Here is a 22,001-nt window from a genome sequence, read left to right as displayed (position 1 = left end):
CAACTTGGGTTTACAATTGCAGGTTTAAGTAATGTTCATTTGGGCCCAGAGACAAATCAAGCAGCTTAAACTGCCGGTTTCTCCGGGTGTCTGAAATCTGGCAGGCATGATTGGAATGAAGTGATAAACTTCACCCCACACAGTCGATGCTGAATCCTCTCCATGCAGCTGGGCAGTGCTGGAAATCGCAATATTGGGGTCTCAGGGCAGATGGCAAAAGAGTATAGGGAAGTAAAATGCCCCCTCCAGTTCAGAAATGTGCACAACACCCTTAACTAGTCATTGATTGTTATCATAGAAACCTGGAAACTTGAACTCACATTTTCCAAAGGAAATGGGAGTTATCGTTGTACTCTGAGAAGCAACAGAGCAAGAGGCTAGAGCACTTGGAAGTTCTGCCTTCCTGGGAGGAAAACCCAAGAGGCACGGTGGGGAGGAAGCTGTGGGAGGGGGGAAAGGGGAGGAGACAAGGGAGGAGGGTGTGAGAAGGCAAGGGAGGAGGGAGAAGGGAAGAGGAGGGAGAGGGAGGAGGGGAGGGGAGGGAGAATAAACTACACACATGGGTTTAGTAAAATCCTCTTCTGAACTTCACCATGTAGATTCCAGCATGTTCTTCAGAGTCTCCTTCAGAGCCTCAACGGAAACAGAATCTCTTGTCTGAATTTTATTTGCCCCCTCAAAGTTATATGAAAGTAGTAAAGCGGAGATTTTTTTTAATACCAGATAGGAACAGTTTCAACGTTTTTCTCTGAACATCCTATGATGTTTGCTACACTTAAATAAGTGTCATCTATAACTGTGTGTTTGTGTGTCAAGTACATGTGTGTAAGCATGTTCACAGGAATGAGAGATATAATGTCAGATATCTTCCTCGGTTGCTCCCCACCATAGTTTTTTTTTAAATATTTATTTATTTATTATGTATACAATATTCTGTCTGTGTGTAGGCTTGCAGGCCAGAAGAGGGCACCAGACCCCATACAGATGGTTGTGAGCCACAATGTGGTTGCTGGGAATTGAACTCAGGACCTTTGGAAGAGCAGGCAGTGCTCTTAACCTCTGAGCCATCTCTCCAGCCCCCCCCACCATAGTTTTTGAGGCAGGGTCTCTCACCAGACATGGAGCTCACTGATTTGGTGATAGCATCTGGCCAGCAAGCTCTAATAATCCACCTGCCCTTCAGCGCTAAGGGTTTCCCGCTGCACCAGCTGTTACACGGGTGCTAGGGATCAAACCCAGGTCCTTGTCTTTGTCTTTGCCCGGCAAATACATTACTAACCGGACCTCTCCAAGACATACTGCATTCCTGAAACTTGGGATACATCCAGTCGGTCCCCAACATGTACCGATTCTCCTGCCTCTGCTTCCCCAGTATTGGGATTACTGTTGTATACTGCTGTGCTTTCCCTAAAAAACCTGTTCTAGATCAATTACTGGGATCAATTGGTGAATATCTTAAGGGTTATAAATTACTACAGAAATGAAACACATTTAAGAATATTTTCTTCCCTTCTTTTAAAAAATTATATTATTTTGCATGTGGCTGTTTTGTGGGCATGTATGTGTGCACCATGTGCAGCCAGTGCCCAGGAGGCCAGAAGATGACGGTGGATCCCTGGATTTGGAGTTATGGATAACTGCAAGTCACCATATGGGTTCTGGGAATCTGCTGGGTGGTGGTGGTGCATGCCTCTAATCCCAGCACTTAGGAGGCAGAGGCAGGCAGATCTCTGTGAGTTCAAGGCCAGCCTGGTCTACAGAGCAAGTTCTAGGACAGGCTCAAAAGATACACAGAGAAACCTTGTTTCAAAAAACCAAAGCTCCCAAAAGAGAATATTTTCATGTTCAAAGTGAATCGTTCTCTTTGAGGCAAAGCACCATAAATGCTGACTTTTACCTCTAGATTTAGAAGCTTCCTGCCTCCCTGTCTCCAGCAGGCACTCTCTGGGGAAATTCAACAAAAAGGGCAAAATCTCAGCTGGTGTTTTTTTTTGCATTTATAATCATATGATCATAAGCATCAAAGGGAGAAAATCTCTTTGCTGAGAGGGCCCCAGAGTTCAGGCAGCACAAGGGGCTGTCTCTTTCAGCCAGGAGCTGAGGTTCCCATTCATTTCCAAATCACCACTGCCAAGAAGCTTCACTGAGCCTGAGAACTGCAGGCTGGATGGAGTTTAAAGGGGTCTGCATCCTCTGTCACAGAGGTGGGTTGACTGGGGGGAGAGAGGAGTGGGGGTGTTGGCGGCTAGTTCCGCGAAGCCCAAAGGCACGCTCCTCTCCAGTTTAGCCAGGCAGCAAATACCAAGAGAACTCAGCACTGAAGCCCCGGCTCCCCACACAGGCAAGGGCTTGACTGATCACCAGCGCACATTCGAGGAAGCCAGAAGAACAGTTTCCACAACAAATATTTAAGAGTTTTACCAACCAAGTTGCTTATTTAAATAACTCTATAAGAGAGAGCAAAAGGTGGTGGTTGGGGGGGGGTGTCATTTTCTGGTGTAATGGTGTAAAATCACTCTCTGTGAATGATATTTTCCAAAAACGTAGGAGCGAATGGGACAATTCCAGAAATAAACAAAAATATTCTCAAGGGAAATTTACTCGGGATGAGAGAAAGAGCTCAAGAAATTAAATTCTGTCCACCCAGGGTAGTAAAAATAAACACAGACAGCCTAAAGCCATGTTTTCCAGCCAAGCCTCTGAGAACCATCAGATGGAAGCTTCCAGAGTAGAGCAAGCACAAAAACAGCAGAGCCACCAGCCCCCTGGCACCAGCTTCCCCTCCTTCCGTGTGGTAACTGCACACGGGAAGGCAAGGACTATCTTCTGAGAAATGACCACCTCTAAATTAAAATGAGCCTGGACTTTCGGCCCCTGGCCTCAGAATGCCTCAGAAGAACAAAGCCAGGGAGTGGGTCCTCACCATCCTCTCCAGGGCACTGGGCATGCGCGCAGCCTTGTCCAGCAGCTCGCTGTACTCCAGCTCCTCGCAGAGCCGCTGCAGGGTATTCAGTGGCTCATTCAGCTCCACTGGCATGGCCACCTTGGACAGATCCTTCCCGATGTTGTTGCGCAGGATGCTCCACAAGCTGACACTACTGGTGTTGGGGCCCTGCGCCGGCAGGCAGGTCCGCCTTTTGGACCTGGCTTCCCCTCCACTTTCGAGAACAGAACCTGGAAGGAAAGAACTCTGGTTGACTCCAAGAAGCTTTTGCTTGTGTTTCACCATGCGGAGTAATCCAGGAGTAGAACCTTCCCAAGCAAGTACTCACTCTTCCGCTCAGTTACGCAGTATAGGAAGGAAAGCTTGAAACTCGCAAGAGAATTTTGAGCAATTAAATACCAAAGCTCAGGGGCAGAGTGTACCTCAATAAGGGAGCACGTGCTTATGCGCCAATCTCGGCACTGTTAAATAACCCATGCCCTAAACTGCAAACTGAGAATATACTTGTCTAACATTTTGAAGAAAGATGGCAACCCTCTTTTGAAGAAAGGTGGCTACCACAGTCACCCTCCTGGTGGCTTGTACGCACTCTGCTTTTCACTCTGTGATGTTGGAATTCTTCTTCTTCCTCCTCTGTAGGATACGACTTGAAGTAATCAGTGTTATTATCCCCATTTTATAGATGAAGAAAGTAAGGCAGAGAGGAGGGGCCAGCACACATAACCAACAAGGAATAGAGCTGGGGCTCAAGGATTCCCTACAGCTCATGGTCTCAGCTACTTCTTCAGCACAGCAACAGGTCCTCCACGTGACCTGCGCTTTTTTTTTTTTTAAAGAAGAGAAACTGGTGAGAAGTGCCCTGAACACCAAGGGTCTGCCATGTGCTCTGGGGGTTCTAGTGCAATAGCTGGAGAGTGGTGGTTTGGCTGTTTTCATTTTCATTTTCTTGCCCGATAGAGTCTCACATAGCCAACAGGCTGGACTTGAACTCTCGTTGCAGCCAAGGATGCCCTCGAATTTCTGACCCTGCTGCCTCTACTTCCCTAATCCTGGGATTACAGGAGATCACCATCATGCCTCACTTTACATATGTTGCAAGGAGGGGAGCCGCTTGTTCTTCCTGGATGACCGGCTAGCTTAGCCCCAAAATAACCACACAAAAATTGTATTAATTAAATCACTGCTTGGCCCATTATATCTAGCCTCTTATTGGCTAACTCTTCACATTTTGATTTAACCCATTTCTATTAGTCTGTATATCACCATGTGGCAGTGGCTTACCAGGAAAGATTCACCATGTTTGTCTCTGGCGGCTCCATGATGTCTCTCCCTCTGACTCTGCTTTCTTCCTCCCAGAATCCAGTTCCATCTTTCCTGCCTACCTAAGTTCTGCCCTATCAACTAGGCCAAGGCAGTTTCTTTATTCATTTACCAATGAAAGCAACACAAAAACACCGCCTACCTAAGTTCTGCCCTATCAACTAGGCCAAGGCAGTTTCTTTATTCATTAACCAATGAAAGCAACACACAAGCAGAAGGGCCCCCTACACCATATGTGGTGCTGGATATAGAATCCAGGACTTCACACATGCCGAGTAAACACTCTTCCAACTGAGCTACACCCACAGACAGAGTGGGGTTCACCTCTTTTCTCCTCAGTAGGGAAACTGAGTTGTAGGATATGAAGGTTATTTCTGCAGGTGTCTTTTCAAGATGTCTAGAAACCCTGTCACCATCAGAGAAAGTCTACCGAGAACTGGGAACATCTGTTTCTGGTACTCAAGTTCAGATGAAGGAAGTTCTGCCCAAGTATGTGCTATGTTTGAGCTAGACAGCAACGCGATAGGCTAGAGAAGCAGCCCGATCACCTCCGTGGTCATCTCAGCCACTGACTAAGCCAGAGGAGCAGCCCAACCACCTCCGTGGTCATCTCAGTCATGGACTAAGCCAGAGGAGCAGCCCAACCACCTCTGTGGTCATCTCAGCCACAGACTAAGCCAAGATAGAGAGATGCAGCCCGACCACCTCCATGCCCATCTCAGCTGCTGTTGATGCAGCCTAACTGCAGTCTATGTCCTGGATCAATCATTTCTTCCCAACTTGACCTCTGTACCCTGTTTACCCTGTGCTTCCCTGATTCCATCCCCCAAAACCTCCAGGAGATGGGGGAGGGGCCTCAGCACGTGTCATCTTCCTCCTCTGTAGCTAGAGCACCATTTGAGTGCTCATCCCGCTCACTGCTCACCAAGGGGGCAAGTGATGTTTCTTCATTTTCCTTTTCATTCTGTTTTTCTAGAAAACAACTTGCATTCCTATCTGTGACCTTCTACTCCTAACTCACTGGGTTTTAGGGTACACGAAGGCTCTTCCTTCCAGAGGGTGATGCTGAATAGAGGCTTTGTAGATGGTGGGGTCACCCACCTGGCTCTGGAGCCCTGAGAGCAGCGACTCTGAGGTGTTTAGATAACCCATCTGCACAGCTCAGAAACATTTGCTGAGCTGAGACCCTGAAATAAAGGGATTGGCATGGTCCTGTCCTCTGTGTAGATATGACAATGGGTGGTTGATGGTGCTCTGAGTATTCAGTGGGGAGTAACCAAACATGAAGACTGGGAGTGTCTGATGTTAAGGGACCTGTGCAGAAGACCATGGACCTGATGGACTCACTCCACGAGCATTCCCCTAACCTGACCGTGCTGCTTCCTGAAGTCACAAGCTAGGAGTAGTGTGCCATAGTCTCGGGACCCCACAGTTCAGACTCACATCATCAAATGCCTTTCTCTGTAAGTCATGTTATTTATTTATTTATTTATTTATTTATTTATTTGGCAGTCATGTGCCACAGTGTGAGGGTGTGTGTGTGTGTGTGTGTACAGACAACAACTTGTGGGTGTCAGTCCTTTCCTATTTTGTGGGTTCCAAGAATCAAACTCCGATTGCTAAGCTTGGTATCAAGCACCTTTACCCACTGAACCTTCTTGCCAGTTCCTGAAATACCTTTTTTGGTCATCATTTTCTTTCTTAGGGTTAAGCAATAAGAAAGAGTATCTTAGGATGCCCTGAGAGGAGCAGGAGTATATTCTTCCGAGCAATCTGAAGCTAACTATCACTTAGACTTTTCAGTTACACATGCCCTATTGAACCCTTAAACTACAACAGTACCCAGTACCTGAAGAAGAACACCATATCCTACATTACACTTACAGAGAAAATGCTTGGCTACACAATGGACACATTGTTTAAAAAAAAAAAATCAGGCATGGTGGTGCACAGTTGTAATCTCAGTGCTTGGAAGGCAGAGACAGGAGGATCCCTGGGCAATCAGGCAGCAAGCCTAGCCTAACTGGAAAGCCTCCAGTGCCACTGAGAGATTCTGTATCAAAAAGTAAGGTGGACAACACCAGAAAAATGACGCCTAAAGTTGGCATGAGCCCTACACACAAACATACTCACTCATTCACGAGCAAGCGCGCGCACACACACACTCACTCATTCACATACACACGAACACACACACACTCACTCATTCACTCATTCACATACACACGAACACACACACACACTCACTCATTCACATACACACGAACACACACACACTCACTCATTCACATACACACAAACACACACACACTCATTCACATACACACGAACACACACACACTCACTCATTCACTCATTCACATACACACGAACACACACACACACACTCACTCATTCACTCATTCACATACACACAAACACACACACACTCACTCATTCACATACACACGAACACACACATACTCACTCATTCACACACGCACATACAGTCACAGGCTTCCAGAGATCCTGTAATGTAACACTTACCCAAGGTCTGTCTTTCATTGTCTAAATCATTACTAAGGTTGTCCAAGGACAGATTGTCACTTATGTCACTGGCATAGGAATCGTCATCAGAAATCTGTGGGAAAGAAGAGATAACACAATGAGAGAGAGAGAGAGTGAGAGAGTCAGCCTTTCAAGAAACCCACTCCAAATGACCAAGCATATGTCTCACATTACAAATCCACAGAAATCACTTGGGGCATTATTTTCATGAGACACCCTCAATCTACCTGGGAAATGCTCACAGTAAACAAACAAACAAACTGCTAAGGCTGGAAGAGCAGGGGGAGCGCTTGCCTGGATGTGAAGGACCCCAGTTTGATCCAAGGCACAGGAGAAAAGAGATGATGAGGGAGGGGTAAGGAGGGAGGGAAGACATTCTTAGATATTCTTGGTTCTCACAAGAAAAATAAGCAAACAAAAAATCTCAAAGGTTACTGTTGTCATCATAAAAATTCTTACCCTGCAGCCTTTCCAGAACATGTTAATACTTGAACAATGGAGCAAGCAACTTGTTTGTGAAAAGACTCTTCTATAGGAATTAGTACACAAATTTATATTGTATTTCTGTGGAGCTTCCCTATTCCAAAAAGTATGCTTGTATGCATCAATTAAAAACATTTATATGTATAGATTAACATAATAAACATATTTGACAATAATGATATAAAATCTACAACATAAATTAACGTGATTTTAAAAAACACAGGATATAAAGCAAGTATATGAACAGGCAGAATTCACAACTAGCAATGGGAAGCTGCAAAAAGCCGAAGTAACCGAAACAAGAGTCCAACACCCTGAGCTTCACATTTTCCCAGTGTATGGTATCACTTTGTGTTTGGGGGTGCATTACAAGCAGACCCTCAGAATGTAATGGTGCAGAAGAGTCTAATGTTTTTGTTGACAAATCTTTACTGAGCAGTTTGGGGAAGAAGGTCATAAAGGAGATCTGGGGGGTGGGGCAGATGACTGAGAACAGTGTCCGAACCTCGTTTTCTGAAGAGCTAGGAGAAAGCAGAACTTCCTGGGCATCAAAGAACTCAGAAAGGGAGTCGGTGATGGACAGCCTGCTTTCGTTGGAGAGCTGGTGCACCAGGGCTCGGCTTTCGTCGCCGGAGATTTCCTAGTTGGGGAGCAGAAAGAAAATTGCATATATTTAGAACAGTCTCAAGAGACACAAAACACACAAATGATTTAATTGCACAAACACCGGGTCACAGGCCCACGCACACGGGCGGCACGAAGCAGAGGTCGCTTCAAAGGAGAAGCGAGCCCCATGAAGAACAAAATGGGAAACGAAGTTCTCCCCAAAGGAGGCTTCACTTATGGGCATGAACGCTGTGCAGACACGTGCCACAAACCTCAAGCACAAACCAGCTTTGTTCCTGGGAGGATGAGGAGGGCTCCAAACTGAATCATATCCTTTTATTCCTGTCACTCCGGGTGATTCTTTTTAGTCTAAACTCTTCCTCAATGCATGGCTGATCTCAAACAGGAGGGTCCCAGTGCATACTCCAAGACCAACAGGCTGCTTCCAAGGAATCTCTTAACAAATAAACTCTGTGTTTTGGTCCAGAGGTGCCCATAGTGGCAGATCATTCCTTATTCACAGATGAGTGGGATTAACTTCCTGTCTTTCTTCACCCACAATGACTCTCAAAGGGAAGGAAACCTCAGGCCCTGGGTATGACTCTGTAATTTAGCAGAATGATACTCTGCTCTTTTCTCCTGTTCCTCTACCCTCCAGACTCATGAAGAAGGATCTAGAAGGATCCTGGATACTCAGGGGTGTGGTTTCCAAGTAAAATTCCAACCCCATTCACCGAATCAAGCAAATATTGGCATATAGCCTTCAGCCAATCACAGAGGAGCATGGAGACTAGCCAAGGCTTCTGACCTGTGGGCCCATACACATTAGACAGAACCAGTAGACAGACACTGCGCTATGGAGGTGGAGGCGAAGGAGACCATAATTCTGACTCCTATGACCTAGACCTTGATGAGGACAGATTTAGAACAAGGTGATTCCTTGGACTCCTGAGTCCCTAGTCAGCTCAGGTACTTCGCTGGCCTGCTGGGGTGGCTCCAGTATTGTCTCCATCTGAGGAGTGAGTCACCGAACTAGGGGGAAAGGAGAGGTTCAGGCAGATGCTGTTATACCCAAAGGTCTCATGAGTTCAGCTCATCTCATCTATGTATGCTGTGCCCAAGGAGAGCCACTGAGACAGGAGGCCTCAGCAATTCCTGACTGATAAACAGCAGTGGGTCCTTTTAACTTTAGGAACAGAGGGAATTCTATGCCTCTTCTCTTGGAGTCTTTCTATGTCAGCCCAAGGCAAGGATTTAAATACTGTATACAGCCTCCAAAAGCCAGCTTTCTCTGTCCCTTATAAAGATCTCCAAGTGTGGCAACTGCTTTCTTTTTTTCTAAAATAGTTTTTTAAATTAAAATATAATTATACCATCCCCTCATCTTTCCTCTAACCCTTCCCATGTACCCCCCTTGCTCTCTCTCAAATTTTTGGCTTTTTCTTTAACTGTTGTCATTTGCGTGTGTGTGTGTGTGTGTGTGTGTGTGTGTGTGTGCCAAGTCTGCATATTATTAGTTGTCTGTGTGTTTTCAGGGCAACCCTGTGATGTTGGATAACCAACTGCCCCCTCTTTCCTGGGATCCTTCTGCTCCTGGCACCTCTAAGTAGGCTAAGTTCTTTATCGAGAGTCGAGGCCCCCACGAGCTTTCCCTCGGCCATTCTATCACCTCTTTAGGTGTCCTGGTTCTTGTGTTGGCTCAGGTCATGTTGACGAAGCCGTGCCGATGAGACTTCACCCATGAATAGTAGGAGGTTGCTTCCCTAAAGTAGTAAATGTCTCTCTCCTTCAAAGATGCAGGCACAAGGCTGCTGAGTTGAGGTACCGCAGTGCCCAGCAGGACTCCTTAAACATTCATGTAGGCACCAGAATCTTCCTGCATCTCCCGTGGGCGTTGATGGTCAGAGGTGCTCATGATTTATTTACTTTGCTTCTCATTAATTCATTGCCACACATACCTGCTCTAGCTTCCTCCTCCCGGACTGATGGAGCAAAAGGATTTCCTGACTTATCAACACTGAAAACAATCCGTGTTGAAAAATCATTAGCTAAAGCATTTAGGTGCAGCTGTGTTTTGGAATTCACTTTCAAAATGGATTTTTAAAACTATAATGAGGTATCTCGGGATGGGCCAAAGTGTCAACATGAACTTACTTACATTTCTTATACATGTAGTTTGAGGGTATTTTTAGAATATTTTTAGGGAGTTGATTTTAGATCGACACCTGTCACATGAGGTCAGATATGGAATTGCTCATGTGTGATATTATGTTGTTAAAAATGTTTGGGCTTTGAAACATTTCAGATCTGAGATGCTAGCCCCTACCTCATTTTGGTGTCCCACAATTTTTAGCAACTACTGAAGAGCTCATACTGCAAACACCAGGACACAGTAGCACCAACCCTCCAGCATAGCACTTTAAAGACCACAGGGTCTTATCTACTAAAATAGGAACATAGCTCAGCACAGTAATTTCCTCACTGCAGCGCAGGAGTGGCTGTCTACCTGTCGTTTATATTACAAAAAAATAAGTACAAAAAAGAAGGGATGCAGAACACTCAAAATCCCATCAAGCTAAAACAACCGCTACAAGCCATTTTCTCCCCTATCTTTTTATTCATGCACTTTGGTTTTGTAATAACTGTAATCACACTACTTACAAACATAATTAAATTTTCTCAAGCAACATTGCATCAAAATAACTTTTCCCAACAGTAATGTGTTCTTCGGATAAAAACACAAAACTGCAAATAAATAAATAAATCCCTCCAAAGATCCAATCACTCGTTATAGTGCTATATTTTTCTCTATTAAAATACTGGTGTAGCTGAGCATGGTGACTCATTGTGACTGCAGAACTCAGAAGGCAGAGGCAGGAAAACCACTATGAGTTCAAGGTTTGTTTGGTTTATAAAGTGAGTTCCAGACCAACTAGAGATGCATAGAAAAACCCTGTTTAAAACAGGCGCGCGCGCGCACACACACACACACACACACACACACACACAAACACACACACCCCTAGGAAAAATTTATGTAGTTTTGTTTGTTTTGTTTTTAAGAAGGGACCAGACTGTACATATCACGTGTCTTGTTTTACTTTACACTGTGAACAGGTTTCCAGGTCAGGAAGAAGTCTCTGAGAGAATGAAATTGAGCTGACAGCTATTTCATTATACTTGTGTGTTACAGAGGGGCAATTCAGCTCCCTGCATTAGAACGCTAGTCATCCGCAGACTGCAGAACATCATTGCATGCCTTTGCATATACCTTATGATTTCTCAGAACCATTTCCAGAAGTGAAAATGTTTCAAATGATAAACATGGGATTATTAATTAGTTCGATATTTAAGAAAACTGTTTTCTTTAATGCCACAATTTAGGAAACTGATCGAATAGTTTTCCTTTTCATTAGACTGAACATTCTTTATGACAAAGTGAGCAGGAGAATGTTACTGTGGGAAAAGCCAGGACACATGGTACAAGGGGCTTCCTTCTGAACTCCTGCTTTCCTGTAGATTTATATATATAGTCACGTGCCAATGATACTTCTGTCCGAGTGTCACGAAAGATTATATATAACAGGGCTGGAGAACTCCTGTCCCCTAGTGATGTCACAAGAGCATAGTGTCATGTGACTCGTATCTGTGGGGCTGCTGGTGTGAATGAGCCTGAGTTAGCTGCTCAACAGTACAGGAGATGGGGTTCTGCCCAGCGCACAACGCTGACAATGATAACAGACAACCGCTCCTGGGCTGTGTAGTTCTCTATTGTGTCAGGGTTTGAGATTGTACTCCACTAACATAAGGAAAACTAGTCAACAGCAAGCAAGCCACAGGCAAGGCCTCCAGGAGGTGTCCCGTGGAACACACTCCAGTCACATGGATGAGACTCTGTTGTCCAGAAGCACTGGCAGTGGAACAAAAGGGGAGTCAGATGACACTTACGTTCCTTGTTAGTTTATAACAAGGAAATGCAAAGCTGTTAGCAGGTTTATAGTGCTTCTGGACAGAGCCTTGGTGGACAGTCAGCCCCACCATCTAGGCTGTGTGCACACGCTACAATACTCACTCACCAGGACGATAACCTCACGCTGCCCCATCATATCCTACAGTTCAACCCCTCAAGACTGACTTGGATAATAAGAGGTTTTTTCTTTCTTTAAATCCCACTGAAGCAAACCCCATAACTATGTATTCCTGGGGAGTGTAAATTATCTGGGCCTATTGTTTGTTAACGTCTTACATTTTTGTTTGTTTGTTTTTGTTTTTCGAGAAAGTTTCACTGTAGTTTTGGAGCCTGTCCTAGAACTAGCTCTTGTAGACCAGGCTGGCCTCGAACTAACAGAGATCCGCCTGCCTCTGCCTCCTGAGTGTCTTAAACTACTTGGTATTGTCTGAGCTTTGTTCACAGATTAAAAATACTGTCATGTATTCAGCATTATATAAGCCCATCATTTTCACTGAAGATATTTTTCCTGTTTTTTTTTAAATGTGCCTTTTCATTTTTTAAACGTTTTCTCGATAAAAGGAGTGAAATGTAGTTAATACTTCTTTTGAAAATTATTATTACTCCCTAGTTTAGGAAATCCTTATTTTAGCAGTTTGATAAATATTCAAATCATTTTTTCCTCAACGTTTATCTTTAGCTTGGATCTTAGCACACAACGGGAGAAAACTTGAGCTTCTTTTCAACCTGCTGAGAGCTGCACTGACCTAAGCTATCGAATAGTCTGCCTTTCCATAGGATTTTTTTTATTGATTTTTTATTGAGTTCTATATTTTTCTCTGCTCCCCTCCCTGCCTCTCCACTCCTACCTTCAACTTTCCCCCAAGGTCCCCATGCTCCCAATTTACTCAGGAGATCTTGTCTTTTTCTACTTCCCATGTAGACTAGATCCATGTAAGTCTCTCTTAGGGTCCTCATTGTTGTCTAAGTTCTCTGGGATTGTGATTTGTAGACTGGTTTTCTTGGCTTTATGTTTAAAAACCACCTATGAGTGAGTACATGTGATAATTGTCTTTTGTGTCTGGGTTACCCCACTCAAAATGATGTTTTCTAGCTTCCTCCATTTTCCTGCAAAATTTAAGATGTCATTATTTTTTTTCCCGTTGTGTAGTACTTCATTGTGTAAATGTACCACATTTTCTTTATCCATTATTCGGTTGAGGGGCATTTAGGTTGTTTCCAGGTTCTGGCTATGACAAACAAAGCTGTTATGAACATAACTGAGCACATGTCCTTGTGGCACTATTGAGCATCCTTTGGATATATACCCAAAAGTGGTATTGCTGGGTCTTGAGAAAGGTTGTTTCCTGATTTTCTGAGAAATCACCACACCACAATCCAAAGGGGTTGTACCAGCTTGCATTCCCACCAGCAATGCAGGAGTGTTCCCTTTTCCCCACAATCTCACCAGCATAAGTTGTCATCAGTGTTTTTGATCTTGGCCATTCTTACAGGTGCAAGATGGAATCTCAGAGTTGTTTTGATTTGCATTTCTCTCTCTGATGACTAAGGATGTTGAATATTTCCTTAAGTGTCTTTCAGCCATTTTAGATTCCTTTGTTGAGAATTCTCTGTTTAGGTCTGTACTCCATTTTTTATTGGATTATTCTTTTGACGACCAATTTCTTGGGTTCTTTGTATATTTTGGAGATCAGACCTCTGTCTGATGTGGGGTTAGTAAAGATCTTTTTCCATTCTGTAGGCTGTCGTTTATTCTTGTTGACCATGTCCTTTGTTTTACAGAAGCTTTTCAGTTTCAGGAGGTCCCATTAATTGTTTCTCTCGTGTGCCTTTCTTATCCATTTATTTATTTTTTATAAGGAGAAATATCAAGCCATGTCCAGGTCCAAGACAGTCATTCCCGCACTGCTTGGCCACCCATTCAAAAGTAGAGGACCTTCCCTGAGCTCTGTCTTCAGGCTCAGCACAGTTTCTTTACACAGAGGTGTGGAACTGGGGAGAACACGCTCTCTGGCCTCACGAGTTGTGAATTTAAATCCTGATTTGATTCTGTTAGCTGTGTTTCTGGTGGAAGGTACTAAATTATTCTGGGCATTACTTTCCCTGTTTCTAAAATGAAACTGCTACCCCCTCTCCAGAGTCAAGGTGGGAAGTCTGAACATTAATGTCCAGTGTTTGACCCCAACATAAAAAACCAAGTGAAGAAACCCATATATAAATAACATAAAGGGATTACGTATCTTCTCTTAGATTTTTTCTAAGTTATAGATGTTTTAAAGGCGCCTTACTGAGATTTATCTCTTTGCTTGGAACAGGGTCTCACTGTTACCTAGAGAGGCCTGGAACTCACCATCTACTTGGGCTGGCTCCAGGCTGTCCCTTTGCCAGGGTCTTCTGAGTCTTGTGACCGCACATGTCACCATCATGCTCATTCTTAAATGCCAGTTAGATATAAAAGATATGACTCCCATAGAGCACTTGCCCTTTGATTGCTCATCCAAAGTAACATAAGATAATAATAATAGTACAATCTTTAATATTTCTCTGGTGATACTAACATGCCATTTATGAATACATAGTAAGAGTGTCTTGAGTAAGTTGAGGGGGTCATTCTATGAAGAGGGGATCTTAGGGTTCAGTATCCAGGTTCAACACCAGCAGCTCCGTTGTGCAGCCCTAAGAGGGCAACAGAAAGTAGGGAAACAGTGGAAGCCCCTGGCCTGAGCCTATTGTTGGGGACTGCCAATCTGCTGTGAGGTGTCTGAGGGAATCTCCTAAAAAAAGGTACCCCGGGGGCAGGTGAGATGGCTTAGCCTGTGAAGGCACCTGCCATCAAGCCCCATGACCTAGATTCCATCCCCCGAACCCTCAGAGTCGAAGGAGAGAACTGACTCTTGCAAGTTGCTCTATGACCCCACACATGTCCTGTGGTTCATGTCTGCATGTGCATGTGTGCACACACATACACACTAAATAAATAAATGTTTTAAACTTTTGTAAGTAACTAAAAATTTAAAGTTAACACGCACACACACACACACTACACACACTACACACACACACTACACACACTACACACACAATTTAGGGTGCTGTTTTTTTTTTTCAGTCTATGTGGTCATTCTTATTTCTTGCTCTGATTTCCTGAAGGTAACAATGGCTTTTCTTTGCTGGGAAAGTTAGCCTTGAGTCACTCCGTGGGAAAAAAGGATAAACCAGGGGAAATAGAACTCTCTGAAGGAGGAAACAAATGAGACAAGGTCATAAGCAACTGGAGAACACAGTGGTAGGACGCACTCAAGGCTGGGTGGGGTGGCACCGTCCTCAACAGCTCAGAGCGTTTCAGCTTTCTGGCTATCCCTTTCTGCAACTGGTCTCAAAATGCACATTTTTCTAGACCTGGGCTTTGGGTTTTTTTCTCAAAACACCAACAGCTTGAGTGATTCACACTAGATATGGGCTCATAAATGCTCAGTGAAGGTTATCTAGTTCATCACAAAACATGTAAATGTAATTCACACAATAATATGTATTATAAAAGGTAAGAACAGTCGGGTACTGGTGGCATGCGCCTTTAATCTCAGCACTGGGGAGGCAGAGGCAGGTGGATCTCTGTGAGTTCGAGGCCAGCCTGGTCTACAGAGTTAGTTCTAAGACAGGCTCCAAAGCTTCATAGAGAAACCCTATCTCAAAAAAACAAAAAACAGAAACTAAAGCAAAAGGTAAGAATGGCTTGGAAATCAATATGCCATTGGAGATGCCACGGTGCGTGGCAGCAAACCACGCTCAGTGATGGCCAGACATGGCAAAGACTGGGCACTGTGTTAGCTAACGTGCTCACTTGAAAAGGCCTGGCTGGTGAAGAGGTTCAGGCCTAAAGTGCAGAGGCCCTTGGTGTAGGGTGAGGGTTGGTCTCTTGGAGCAGTGTCCCTGCAGAGGAATTTCATCCTCAGCTGCCACCGTGAGGGTGTGGCTCTGGCCTGGTGCGGTGATCCTGTCCACATGTCTGTGCTACAAAGCAGGCAAATGACGTGGGTGTTTGGGCCTCGACTTTCTTCATCCTCAGCTCACACAGAGAAAGGACTGTGCGTGGGTTTTCTTAAGGAGATGAAGATGTTAACAACGAACCATTTACAGATGTGAACGCCAGCCCTTTGTTGCTGCCCCGTGGGTATGAAGGCATGGGCAAACGCTGTGTGAGAGGGTGTGTGTATTCACTTATGTGTATGGGGGTGGAGACAATTGTGGGTGTCGTCCCTTGTGCCTCAGGCCCTGCCCACCGTTTTCTCCTTCTGTAAACTCTATGTATGAGGGGGTCAGAGGACCAGGGATCCAACTCAGGGTTCCAGGCTTTGAGGAAAGAGCCTTCGCTCCTAAGACATCTCGCTGGCCCTGTGCCCACCTTCACTGGCCTGACCCTCACCACAGGGGCCAGGCTGGCTGGCCGAGAGTCTCGGCCATGCAGCTGTCCCTCCCTCCCTGTCCTAGGATCACAGGAATGGTCCATCACACCTGTATTTATGGATGCGGGTTCTTGGGGGTCCTCGGCATTGTATTGACAGCATGGCCTCCCCAGCCTGCTTCCTTGCTTTTCATTTGAAATCTAACCGGTTTGTTAATGGAGAATTTTACACATCTGGGGTAGATATCCGAAGCCTTGAGGAAAGACCGTGTGTGTGTGTGTGTGTGTGTGTCGGGGGTCTGTGGGTTGAACTAGGGTCCAAGAGGAAAACAACCTACTAAGTTGCTAAACTGTATTGCGTCTCAGTAAAAGGACTTTCTAATGTGTGCTCACAGACAATGGATTTTGACTGTAGTGCAGCGCCTTTTCCCCTAGGAGTATAGAGCTGTGTTCTGACAGAGGAAAGAACAAAACAGGAAAAGAAGGGAGAAGGGACAAGGGTGGCAAAAACTAGCATGGCTCTCGCAGAACACAAGAAGCAGGCAAGGCACAGACACCGCGGGTCACGGAAACTGAAGTTTCTTCAGAAATGACAAGGGAAACCACTTGTCTTTCTACAGCTCGCACTCAGGTAACACATAGTAAAAATAATGCTGCTTAGAGGGAATGAGGTAGAGACACAAAAGGAGGAGTCGAGAGGCAGCTGAAGGGTGTGCTGAGCGGCATTCTGCCAGCAAGGCTTTGAATACCAAGAGCTCAGCCGGAGCTGGGCTGTGGCAGTGGCCAGCGGAGGATAGGAGCATGGTCACCACTCAAGGGGGTGAAGCAGAGGGCTATGCAACTGGACAGAGGGCACTGGGGGTGGGCGGTCGGCAGGTACAGAGAACAGTTACCAGACGAGAAACCTACCCACCTCTGCCAGGTTGTCCCCCGACTTGGGAACAGCAGGAGGGTCGAGCATACTTTCCGCATGGATTCTGCGTAAGCGTTCTTTAAGGTCTGTGTTTTGTGCTAGGGCCTGGAATACGTTAAGAATAGCAGGGCTTTATTAGTAAATGGACAGTTCAGGAAAACGCAGCAAGGGACTGGGCACAAGCAAGGCTAGGAGCGAAGATGTCCCGAGTGGGACACCTCAGGGTGTGTCTGGCTGGGCTCTCCCCACTGTTCTTCAGCAGGAGGCTGGGAGGTAACAAAAAGGTCCGGGATACCCCTTGTTAACCTCCATTTCCAGAGGCGAAAAGAGGGTTAGTAAGGCTGCAGAAGGAAGCCATAGACAGCATCAGCTCTTAAAACTGGTGACCCACAGGCAGTAACTCTTCTTCCTGCCATGCTGATCTGAGGACCAGACCCCCGCAACCCCACCATACCTCGTGATTCCTAGCTCCTCCTGTCCTTGACGAGATGCCAGCGGGCGTGACCCAGTGTGAGTTAATTATCACGTCAGCTGCACTGAACCTCAGAAGTATGCTGGTGACTTATTCATTTTTGGGGAATAAGACAGTTACTTTTCAAACACTAAGCAAACAACTTTACCTATGCACCTTACAGGTTTATGGACCATGGTGCTGGATGTGAGCCATGGACATAAAGCAAGACCTCTGTTTCCTCCTGGGGCTGTGCCACCTCCTATAGCAACCTCTCTGGCAGGTCCTGGCTGACGGGAAAAAGGAAGCTGTGCACTTCCTTTGCTTTGCACCTCTGCACATGTGACTATAGGAAGGACACATGCTGCTGACAGTCTTGTCTGTTCCTGGATCTCCACGGTGGCCTCGTTTGTCTCCTTTCTTATCGACATTGTTGAATGTATGGGATATAGTCTCACTCCGTAGCCGAGGCTGGACTCCGAACACTTACCTCGGCCTCCCAGGAGCTAGGATTACAAGATTACCACATCTGGCTCTAGTTTTACTTTTCTGTGGCCATAGAGGACATAGATTATTCCAAGAACCCTTGAATCATTTAAGAAACTCTGAACAAGAACTAGGGTCATGTACCCACATATAATAATCCCTTTGAGGCAGTATGTCATTGTTACAGGGACTAGAATCGTAGCAAAGCCTAGAATTGTGACAGTTATTATATTATAGTATTATTTTAAATATACATATATATATATATCAAATTCAGTACCTATATATTCATATATTCATTATAATAGTTCTATGATTATTCTAAAAAGAAATATTTTGAAGAAACAAGTCTAAATCAGAAATCTAAGCCAAAAAGGAAAGAAAGGACCATTGTGTTTCATCTTCTTTCTAAACTGTTGTAGGCGCATCCCTTAGAAAAGGTGACGTGTATCTGGCCTGGAAACCGTAGCCTGGTAAGTGCAGCCAAGCAGATTAGCAAGGAGGCTGGACCTCTGTGAGAAGGGGAAGGGGGAGGTAGACCATGGCAAGGACTTTAGGGACCCCCGCATCAGAGGAACCTTCTAAAAGCACTTAGAGCCCCTCTGACAGGAACAAGAGAATAGTGGACCAGCAAGAAATAAATCAAAGAAAGAGTGGAAGAACCAAGTACCACCCCAGCTGCGCCAGCTGCTCCTCAAGGTCCAAAAGATGTCTCTTTCTCTATGGACTTAAGAAGGGGACCTGAAAGCCAGGCATGGTGGCTCGTGCCTTAAATCCCAGCACTCGAAAGGCAGAGGCAGGTGGATCTCTATGAGTTGAAGGCTAACCTGGACTACAGAGCGAGTTCCATGACAGCCATGGCTGATATAGAGAAACCCTGTCCCAAAAAAACCAATACATGACAGATAAATAGGTAGATAGATAGATAGATAGATAGATAGATAGATAGATAGATAGATAGATAGACAGAATTTAAAGATGGGGACTCTACATATGGGCCAATAATATTTTAAAGTGTTTCTGTCAAAAATAGCATAATTGGGCACATGACTGCAATTTCAAGCACATGGGGGTGGATACAGGACTACATGACTACATGTGGCCTAACCTGGCCTATATCTTTAAAAAACAAGACAAAATAAACCAAAGATAGGATTGTTGGAATTGCCACCGAATGAAAGTATCTGAGTGTCTGCAGCAAGCACTGTGTACTGCGCATCAAAGTCCATGATTAACATTATGTTGTAGTAATTAATTAACAGTACATTGCTAGCATGACAAATAGAAACCATAAATGGACCTTTCCCCCCTCAGTGCTTATGTTGGCTTCTGGTCACATGATCTGAAAATTCATCCCTCCCACCTGACCCAAAATACAAGTCAGTGGTGCTTCAGACAGTAATTCCACGTGCGCATACAAACTTTCTCTTCTTAGAGCAGGAATTCCAAAGCGCAAGTAGAGAGAAGAGCAAATACATATGTGGTTGCAAAGGTTCTCTGGCTTCTCAATAGAGAGCAGGGCTAAGGTGTCACCAGACACCTTCAGCTGCTCGGGTGGCACAGGACACAGCATGGTACCAATGGAGCCCAGCGATTCTGAGCAGCAAAGTGAAGCTGAGAAAATAATAAGTGACAATGGCTTGCAGAAACTCATCTGGGGCCAAGACAGTGGCTGTTCTGTGTGAAGCTGCAGTGACCGCCTGATGGTCACCTCATGACTCACCGCTGTGTCTGCGAGAGGAAAAGCGGAAGGTTTTGTCTGTTTACTCAAATCAAATATCACTCGTATATTTGGAAGAGCATTAAGTAGGATCAGCACTTTGCAGTGGAGACAGAAAATGTGTAAAGTGGAAATTTCTTGCTGCTCGTGTTATTTGTTAAGACGATCTAAACTTACGATGCCTCAGAGCAAAACCTTCCAAATGTCAAACTTTGTAGCATTAGCCAACAAATGTCTGCAAGACTTCCACACAGACACACACTAAAAGTTTGATAGGAACAGAAAAATTCAGATAAATTTTAAGAAAACAAACTCAGAGACTCGAACATTTAGGAAAATGCTAGCCGCTATGGTTTGGGTTTATTTTGAAAACTTGAGTCTGGAGCAAGAAAGGTTTGAATGTAACTTGGATAATGTGTTTGCTTTTCTCCCCGAGATCCAACTAGATCCTGAGAAATCATCAATTTTCATTGTATCCGTGGAAACGGAAAACTTATGTAAGTTGTAAGACACTTGCAGGTGTCTATGAAACAGAGACGCACACACCACTTACGGATGACAGCGCGTGCTTCAGCCCGACGACCTGAGCAGAGGGCGAGGAGGAGGCGTCCAGCTCCAGCTGCTTCAGCTTCTCTCTCTCCGCCGATATGCTATTAAATGCTGACCTTAAAGCGAAGTAAACTATAAAGATATAATCATTACAAGAAGGAACAAGGAAAAGGCATAATTAAAAACAAAATGCAGAAGAGTGTACTTCTTACACAAGATTTTAGCAAAGTATTCTAAGTTCGGTAGATACACATTCTACATTGATTTTGAATAACACTTTGAATATGTGGAAATGACAGGGTCCAGTGACAACATGTACCAATACAGGTTCTTCTGCGTTAACCGTCCCTAATCCTGTATGGGATGCTGAGAGTGGGAGGGGCCTATGTAGGTGGCAAGGGACACATGGGGATTCTGTGTGACTCAGTTTTCCTGTGTACTGAAAACTACTAGAAAAAATATAATCCATTAATTTATATACACCGTCAATCCCCAGGCCTGTGCCTGCTGAGGCACACCATGATTTTATCACCTAGAGGTTTAAAGCCACCAGTGTTCAGTTTCATGTCCTTAAAGGGTAGAAACGGTGAGGAACAAGGCTAGTTGGCCATAGGGAAAATGTGCTATCACTACATCAGAACAAATGAGTCTACAACTCAACCAGATGGCCAGAATTAACTGCCAGTGAAAGCCAGGTGAACGCTGGGTACCTCTGCCTACGATGCCTTGGGAAAGTCACACTGTTCTGAAGGGCAGTCAGGGATGGGTAATCTGGGTTTGACCACGAGGAAACCACAGACAGCTGAACATTCTGTTTCTAAAACCTAGTTTGAACCCTTCAAAGGCATCGAGGTGGCGACTTTATACAAAATTGCTGAAGACAACGAAACACAATGTGTGCACACGGGCCAGATCCTGTGCCCCACGGGGGAACAACATTAAAAGATGTTTTTCAGAAGTTGACACCGTGAATGGGAGACCAAAGTGTCATTTCCCAGTGCCATGCCCTGAGTTAGAAAACTACATTGTGCCCAGTATAGAAAGTATAAAGCCTCAGAGGATGGCATAATGACCCAGGAATCCTAGTCTCAAAAATTTCAGCAAAATAAAATCGTGTGTATAGAAAGAGCCAGGGATAAATAACCGTAGAAAACTGCAAAAAAAGAAAAGAACGGATGGACAATCTGGGCGGAGTTGAGGTCAAAACAATTTTAAAATGAGGTGTCACCCTGTTTCTTCCTAGTGTCTTCTGGCTGTCCTGGAATTCCCCCACTTCTAATTTTGGCATTCAGTCACTCGGCTCACTCTGGGAGCTTCCAAGTTCAGTGAGACCCCAGAACCAGTAATCACTTAAACGCCCAAGTTGGAGCTCCCAAAACAAGCTGGGAGCCGTGGGGATGGCTGTGCAAGCATGAGGGCCTGAGTTCGAATCCCCAGAACTCCTGGAAAGCTGGGTGCAGCACTGCACTCTGCAATCCAACAGTGAGAAGGAGGTGGGAATAGGAGCGTCCCCAGAAGTCAGATAGACTGGTATACACAGCAGGAGACAGCAAAGAAAGCCTGTCTCAGTCAGTAGAGGTGAGACCCAACACCAAAGATTGTCATACACA

The 22,001-nt window shown here is 44.9% G+C and overlaps 1 protein-coding gene across 2 annotated transcripts in view; it reads right to left on the bottom strand.

The window, feature by feature from the left end:
- The window catches only part of Osbpl3 (oxysterol binding protein like 3), a 173,615-nt gene that overhangs the window by 24,985 nt on the left and 126,629 nt on the right, over positions 1–22,001 (bottom strand). Inside the window, exons 11-15 of one of the 2 annotated variants that reach the window (XM_013353566.2) lie at positions 20,396–20,523; positions 17,186–17,290; positions 7,800–7,934; positions 6,791–6,884; positions 2,924–3,174 (exon numbers count right to left, since the gene is read on the bottom strand). In XM_013353566.2, the coding sequence (XP_013209020.1) occupies positions 2,924–3,174; positions 6,791–6,884; positions 7,800–7,934; positions 17,186–17,290; positions 20,396–20,523 (713 nt within the window). The remainder of the gene's footprint in view (positions 1–2,923; positions 3,175–6,790; positions 6,885–7,799; positions 7,935–17,185; positions 17,291–20,395; positions 20,524–22,001) is intronic. The other variant, XM_013353567.2, reaches the window with a different exon arrangement.

This window comes from Microtus ochrogaster, unplaced genomic scaffold, assembly GCF_000317375.1.
Source record: "Microtus ochrogaster isolate Prairie Vole_2 unplaced genomic scaffold, MicOch1.0 UNK11, whole genome shotgun sequence".
NCBI lineage: Eukaryota > Metazoa > Chordata > Mammalia > Rodentia > Cricetidae > Microtus > Microtus ochrogaster.
Note: the sequence above shows the minus strand (reverse complement) of the source record. Positions and strands in the feature narration are given on the sequence as shown.